At 66.5% G+C, this 7,669-nt stretch overlaps 1 protein-coding gene across 1 annotated transcript in view; it reads left to right on the top strand.

Annotated features, from left to right (window-relative positions):
• The first annotated feature begins 1,981 nt into the window (after window positions 1-1,981).
• PKP3 (plakophilin 3) overlaps window positions 1,982-7,669 on the top strand; it is an 11,860-nt gene continuing 6,172 nt past the window's right edge. Inside the window, exons 1-5 of the mRNA XM_017507890.2 lie at window positions 1,982-2,086; window positions 3,695-3,884; window positions 5,863-5,942; window positions 6,039-6,664; window positions 6,765-6,888. Of these exons, the coding sequence (XP_017363379.1) occupies window positions 2,006-2,086; window positions 3,695-3,884; window positions 5,863-5,942; window positions 6,039-6,664; window positions 6,765-6,888 (1,101 nt within the window). The 5' untranslated portion in view covers window positions 1,982-2,005. The remainder of the gene's footprint in view (window positions 2,087-3,694; window positions 3,885-5,862; window positions 5,943-6,038; window positions 6,665-6,764; window positions 6,889-7,669) is intronic.

Here is a 7,669-nt window from a genome sequence, read left to right as displayed (position 1 = left end):
GTGCCTGGCCGCACGCCAGGACCCCAGCCCAGGCCCCTGAGGGAGGCCGCATCCACCTGCACCCAGCAGCACTGGGCACTCACGGTCGGGCGGTCGGAGGGGCAGGTGCTTTCCACCCCAGCTCCGAGACCCGGACACCAGCCATCGCCTTCCTCCCTGCCCCTTTACTTGATTCTCCATCTGGAGGCTGCTGTCCTCCCGAAGGGCATCCAGGGTATCGCTCTGCTCACCCGCTCACCCCCCAACTCCACAGCCCCCCTCCTGCTGTCAGACGCCACTCTGCTCCTTTTGGGCTCTTCAGGTCCTTTTGGAGACCCTCTGTCTGGAGGGCAGCTACAGGGTCTCCAGAGCCAGAGGCCTCGGCTGCACCAGCCACCCTGACTAGCGTCCTTGCTTGTGGGCTGCTGTCTGTTCACTGTCTGTGCCCCACCAGGCCCTGACAGACCCTGGGAGAGCCCCCAGAGGTGCCCTGCCTGTCTCAGACACACACACCCTTGCCCAGAGCCTTGCCGGGGGCTTAGGAAGAGCCCAACACGTCCAATGAATCACAAATGCTGGATGGACGGATGGACAGGCTGACCCACAGGCTGGCAGTAGGCGGGGTGTGTGCAGATGAAAGGGCCTCCCCAAAGAGCCTATGGGGGCCATACCCCTCAGCTGCCTTCCAGGCCAAAGGCCAAGGCTGGAGATCTCAGAGCTGTCCCAGCCCCCGCCACACTCCAGAGGGTGGGGGTGGTGCCCACGGACAGCCCCACAGGTTCCGTGGAGCGGCTGGGCCCTGGGCCAGACTTGGCTGGAGCCCAGCTCGGAAGGTTTGCAAGCGTGGGTGCTAACAGGAAGCGCCAGGATGCTTGCCTCTGGGTGAGCTGTGCCCCACACCGGGTCCATCAGCCACCCAGGGGCTCCCCCTCCAGTGGTGGGACCTCAGGCAGCCTCCCGAGCCTTTGCACCAGCAGCACACTCCTCAGTTCGGTTTTGATGATTGTTTTGCTTTTAACATCCTCACAGCTTTCTCCCCAGATTCTCCCCCTTCTGCTCCTCAAGCCGCCCACCCCCACCCCGCCCTGGAGATTTGTCTTCTGTGCCCTCCCACAACTCCAGGCTGGCATCTGGGCCAGCCCGCCTTCTCTGAGAGCCTCCCGTGCCCCCACGCCGAGCCCACTGCCCCCTGAAGGCCTCCTGCGCCCTCTCCTACCTCCTCTTGCAGATGATTGACAGGCTGCCCGCCACCCAGGACCCACCTAAGGGCGGCGCTCGCTCACTCGCCCTGCCAGGCTCCCAGGTTCCGGGCTGTCAACCTGGCTGTGCACAGAGCGGCCCGAGGCCAGATGCAGGTTCCAGGCTCCACGGACAACCGCCTCCTCCAGGAAGCCCACCGCTAGGCCCTCCTCCAGGGGTCCTGGGAGAGTGAGACACTCAGGGCTGGTCCCAGGGTTGGACAAGACTCCTCTGGGCCCGGGCCGGAGCTGTAGCGACAGGCCCGGCCGGCATCGTGGCAGTGAGCGAAGGTGCGCCCAGATGCCCGGCTTTGCCAAAACTGCCTGGCAGGGACCTTGCATCCTCAGGGAGGCAGTGCAGCTCTGAGGGGGCACCTGCAGCCCTCTCTGCCAAGGGGAGGAGGGAAGGTCAGCAGAATCGCAGGCCACGGGCACCAGCGTTCCCATCCTGGCTCGGGCCGCACAGAAGCCCCTCCACGGCGCCCTTCGGCCTGCCGGGGCTGCAGAGACCGTCCAGGCCGGCTTGCCCGTCCCCAGGCCCAGCCTGGCCTCGACAGGGCCCCAGGTGGGCCTGGGGTGGACCTGAGTGCAGGGCGGGCCCTGGCCCGTGCCAGGAACATACCTCAGCTCGCTCTGTGCCGCACAAACTTGTCTCCCAGGATTTTTCCACACAAAACCCGTCTCCCAGGGAAGCAGCCAGTCTGATGAGCTGGGCGTTCCCACCCCGCCCTCCGGGGCCCCCACAGTCCTGGCCCGACGCAGAGGCTGCCCCGCACACTGGGCCGGGGATGGAGCCCAGGACACCTTGGCCATCCGCAGTGGCCTCTGGGATGAGCTGGGAGGCTGGTGGGGTCCAGACCGCAGGCAAGGTAGGTCTCCCTCCCCACCCGGCGGCCCCAGCCCGGCCTCACCCATCCTTTCAGGGGCCCTCCCTCCCCCCCAATCCCCAACACTGACCTCTGACTCCCACCCTCCAGTTTCCGCCCCCTCAGCACTGACCCCACACTCACGCCAAACCTCTGGCCCCAGCCCCACTAGGGCAAAAGTCTTTGGGGGACGGGGTTGGGGTAAGGGTCTGCCCTGAAGGAGAGCCCAGAGCCAGAATCCAGGGTCCAGGGAAAGGCACAGGCTGTCAGATGAGCTCGTGAGGGAAGCCGGGGGTCACAGATGTTCAGCTCCCACCCTCAGCCCTCCAAGGCTTGCCCCCCACCCCCATCTACCACGGCCTGTCCCAGAGGCCAGAGAACCTCAGAGCCCTCCTGCTGGACCCACCAGCTGTGGTGCTCAAGGGAGATCTTCCAGGCACAAGCCTTGCTTGATCTGGGACCCCCCATCCCCACCCCACTCCACCCTCACTCCCTCTCCACCCCCTGCTCTCCCAGACCCCCTGGCCCCCACATCCCCACCCCACTCCACCCTCTCCACCCCAGCCTCTGCTCTCCCAGACCCCCTGGTTCTTCCCCGCACACCCACTCCTGCCCCAAGCCTGGTGTGCCAGGCCCCTCTGAGTCAACCCCCTGGGGCAGCCCCACCCCCTGTACCCTGACTCATGTGGTGGGAATGGCCTCTCACCCCAGGGCCTGGGGTGCAGAAGCAGAGTGGGACCAGGGTCGCAGGAACCGAGGGGGTCGAGCCCGCTCTTTGGAGGCCTCTGTGGGGGATGAGGGGGTCCTGGGGGTGAGTTCCAGGGTCTGCAGGCCTAGGGGGAGGGCCAGTCCATCCACAGGCTTCCTGATGGGGAGGGGCTCGCTGGGTTCTGAGGACCAGGGCCAGGGCTCCATGGGGTCCCGCTGGACCCTAAAGCTCCACCCCTCCAGCCTTTGTCCTGACCCCTGGCACTGACCCCTGCCCCCCTCCACACACTGTCTCCTGCCAACCCTGCCTCGGCCTCATCCCCGCCTCCCCAGCAAGGCTGGGCTACCATGGAGGCTGCCTGGTCCTCAGAGCTCCCAAGGGCCCTAGACCCCCGGGGGTGGGACAGCTCCCATTCAGGCTGGGGGTGACGGGACACCCCCCCCCGCAGGCCCCTGGCCCTTCCCCGATACTCAGGACACAGGGGGCCCCTCTGTCCCACCCCCACCACAAAGGGCCCAGCCTGGCCTTTACAGGCCGAGAACAAGGAGGACCCAGGCCTGTCACCCAGCCGTGGGATGGGAGAAGAGGAGGCAGGAGTCCAGGCTGGGACCTGGGGCCGTGCGGGCGGGGCCTGTTCTTCCACCCAAATTCCACCTTAAGCAGGCGGCGGCCCCTCCCTCCCACCTGGCCAGGTGTCCCCGCCCCCAGCTGTGCTCAGGGCTGGGCAGGCGTCTGTCTCCAGGCGGCTCTGGGTGAGGCCGGCGGGGCGGGGACTTCGGGGAGAGGGCCTCGAGGGACAGAGCGAAGACAGTTGGGCTCAGAGGCGACCGCCAGGCCCAGGCCCGAGGACGGCAGGCGCCACCGCCATGCAGGATGGTAACTTCCTGCTGTCGGCCCTGCAGCCGGAGGCCGGCGTGTGCTCCCTGGCGCTGCCCTCTGACCTGCAGCTGGACCGCCGGGGCGCAGAGGGGCCGGAGGCCGAGCGGCTGCGGGCAGCCCGTGTCCAGGAGCAGGTCCGCGCCCGCCTCCTGCAACTGGGACAGCAGCCGCGGCACAACGGGGCCGCCGAGCCCGAGGCCGAGACGGCCCGAGGTAGGCCACGGCCACAAGGCGGGTGCCGGGCGGGCACGGTGGGGCAGTGGGGACGATGCCAGGGGCAGAGGCCTCAGCGGGCCGGCTCCAGGGTTCAGCTCCTGACTCACCCAGGCCTCACACTGAGTCATGCACCCCGCCCCAACGGGCGTGGGGAGAAGCCACGGGTGGGGCGGCCCCATCCAAGCAGGGACCCCTGGGTCTTCCAGATGTGGAGCCTGGCTGGGCCCCACCTGTGCCCAGCCTTGAGCCCTCCCTGTAGGGGGCTGACGGGAAGGCTGGCACCTGGCAGGCGGGCCAGGCCTCTGGGTTGGGAAACCCGGAACACGCCCTCGCCTGGCCCAGGCGGCACAGGCTCATGCAGGGTCTCAGGACACCCAGACACCCGCTCTCCCCCCACACCTCGTGGGAAGAGCAGAGCAGGAAGTCCTGGAGGAGAGCCAGGCCTGTCTGGGCCAGGGGCTCCCTGAGGAATTAGAGGGGAGGGCCAGCTGGAGTGACCCAGATTTCTCTGTGGGGACAGCAGGTGGAGGAGCACCCTCGGTGCTGGCCAGGATCCCCGCTCACGCGAGTGTGCGGGCCTAAGTGCAGCTGACAGGCTCACACACACACTGGGAGTGGAAGGCAGTGGCTCTAGAAATGTCGTTTCCTCCTTTGCCAGGCTACAGCAACAGGGACTAAGGTTAGACAGTAAGATGAACCTCCCAGAATGCCAGGGACCCAGATGCCAGTTCGTTGTGGTCCACTTGGTGTTTAGAGGGGCCACCCCAGGACTGGCCTCCAGACACTAGCTGGGGGAAGTGACAGTCGCCCAGCAGAGGGGCCAGCCCCAAGGCCTGGACTGAGGGGACCTCCCTCCCGGGACCTCAGCCTTGCTGGTGACCAAGCCGGGTGCCCAGGGGTCATGGGGTGGAGGAGGGTGAGGGAAGGGTTAATTACCACCCAGCTACCCTGCCAATTAGAGGGAGGTGAATTATAATTGGGGGGTGGGGGTGAGGTCTCCAGGCTGGGGCGTGCCCCCACTCCGGGATGGGCCTCAGGAGCGTCACAGGATTAATAGCCCCTGCCCAGAAGCCCCATTAACCAGGATGGGTGAGGCCCCTGATGTGGGGTATCCCGCACAGAGCATCCAGCTCTGGGCAGAGTTGTGGGAGGCCACGGCCCCCTTCCCACACCCCACCCTGAGCGCCTCAGCCAGGTCACCCTGCCAGGCCCTCATGCCCCCACCGCCAGCCTGTCCACTCTGCCCACCACGGGTTCTTCCCGCTGCCCAGTCGCCATCCACCTGTCGGGCCCTCACTCTCCACCCCCAGCTCTCCATCCCTTCAACAGTCACAGCAGCCCCTGCCCCACTCCTGCCCGTGACTCCATCCTCCCCCCTCCACCCACCCACCTGTCTGCCCACTCACTGTGGGGCTGGGCTGATGCAGCTGCCCTTGGCCTGTGTGTGGCTGGACGGGGTGGGTGTGGCCTCTGCCTCGGGCTCTGCCAGGTAGGAGAAGGCACTGCAACAGGACATACTGGTCCAGAGAGACAGGGCCACTCTCCAGTGACCGGGCACAGATGAGGTCTGGGCACAGGAGGAGCTCAAAAGAAGTCAGTGTGGGCCTGGGCAGGCCAGGATGGCTTCCTGGAGGAGGGGGCTGGGCGCTGTACTGCGGCAGGGATTGGACACAAAGTCCCTGGCACATTCCCCAGGGACCAGGAGGTCAGTGGGTGAGTGCATCTGCCGTCTCGGGCAGAGGAGGCACAGCTGGGGGGGGGGTGGGCTGTGGAAGGTAGACCACCAGGCTGACAGGTGAGGAAACCAGGACATGGCAGGAACGGGGAGGCACTGGCCCTGGGTCCCGCTGGGGCCCCCTGCCCAGGACTGAGGCTGCTCCCGGGGTTGTGAATGGAGATGGGCTGCTGGAGAGGGGGCAGGAGGCCTGTGAGCTGCTGTCTGGCAGAGCCGGGCTCCCACTGTCCCTCTCCGCAGGTGTATCCAGGGGGCAGTACCACACCCTGCAGGCTGGCTTCAGCTCTCGCTCTCAGGGCCTGAGTGGGGACAAGACCTCGGTGAGTGATGGCCCAGCCCGAGGGGGCAATCTGGGCTCTGCAGCAGGCTGGGCACAGGTGAGCCAGGCGCGCCCTCACTGCCCCCTCCACCTACAGGGCTTCCGGCCCATCGCCAAGCCAGCCTGCAGCCCGGCCTCCTGGTCCTCCCGCTCTGCCGTGGACCTGAGCTGCAATCGGAGGCTGAGTTCCGCCCACAACGGGGGCAGCACCTTTGTGGCCGCTGGGTACGGGGCTGCCCAGCCCACCCCTCCCATGCCTGCCAGGCCCGTGTCCTTCCACGAGCATGGCGGGGTTGGGAGCCGGGCCGAGTATGACACGCTGTCCCTGCGCTCCCTGCGGCTGGGGGCTGGGGGCCTGGACGACCGCTACAGCGTGGTGTCCGAGCAGCTGGAGCCCGCGACCACCTCCACCTACAGGACCTTTGCCTACGAGCGCCAGGCCAGCTGCAACTCGGGCCGGGCAGGGGGGCTGGACTGGCCAGAGGCCAGCGAGGTTCCCCCGAGCCGGACCATCCGTGCCCCTGCCATGCGGACCCTGCAGCGATTCCAGAGCAGCCACCGGAGCCGTGGGGTAGGCGGGACAGTGCCTGGGCCCGTCCTGGAGCCTGTGGTCCGAGCGCCATCTGTGCGCAGCCTCAGCCTGGCCGACTCGGGCCACCTGCCGGACGTGCGTGAGTTCAACAGCTACTGCGGCCACCGAACCCTGCAGAGGCTCAGCAGCGGGTGAGGGGCTGGGCCTGGCACAGGGAGGGGGCTTCTGCCATGGCCCCAGCCTCTACCCAAGTTTAGCCTGACCCCTGACCCCTGACCCCTGGCTCTGCAGTTTTGATGACATTGACCTGCCATCAGCAGTCAAGTACCTCATGGCTTCAGACCCCAATCTGCAGGTGCTGGGAGCAGCCTACATCCAGCACAAGTGCTACAGCGACGCGGCCGCCAAGAAGCAGGTGACCACCCCCTGACCACCCACTCACTGCCCCCAGGTGACCACCCTTGGGGGCTCTACCACCTCCCATTGACCTCTGCTCCCTGACCACCCCTCAAGATCCTCAGGCTGACTGGGCAGACCCCACTCTGTCCAGAGCCCCCTCAGTAGAGAAAGAGCAGGAGAGTACAACTTGGATATACCTGTATCAACTACATACACCTGTACGCACCTGCGTCACTCCGTAGCCCTGTACACACCTGCGTCACCTCTGTAGCCCTGTACGCACCTGTGTCACCTCCGTAGCCGTGTGCGCACCTGCGTCACTCCGTAGCCCTGTACACATCTGCATCACCTGCATACACCTGTACACACCTGCGTCACTCCGTACCCCTGTACGCACCTGCGTCACTCTGTAGCCCTGTACACATCTGCATCACCTGCATACACCTGTACACACCTGCGTCACTCCGTAGCCCTGTACGCACCTGCGTCACTCCGTAGCCCTGTACGCACCTGCGTCACCTCCGTAGCCCTGTACACATCTGCATCACCTGCATACACCTGTACGCACCTGCGTCACCTCCGTAGCCGTGTACGCACCTGCGTCACCTCCGTAGCCGTGTACGCACCTGCGTCACCTCCGTAGCCCTGTACGCACCTGCGTCACTCCGTAGCCCTGTACGCACCTGCGTCACTCCGTAGCCCTGTACGCACCTGCGTCACCTCCGTAGCCCTGTACGCATCTGCGTCACCTGCATACACCTGTACACACCTGCGTCACCTCCGTAGCCGTGTACGCA

Source organism: Cebus imitator, unplaced genomic scaffold (assembly GCF_001604975.1).
Source record: "Cebus imitator isolate Cc_AM_T3 unplaced genomic scaffold, Cebus_imitator-1.0 Scaffold384, whole genome shotgun sequence".
Classification (NCBI taxonomy): domain Eukaryota; kingdom Metazoa; phylum Chordata; class Mammalia; order Primates; family Cebidae; genus Cebus; species Cebus imitator.
Note: the sequence above shows the minus strand (reverse complement) of the source record. Positions and strands in the feature narration are given on the sequence as shown.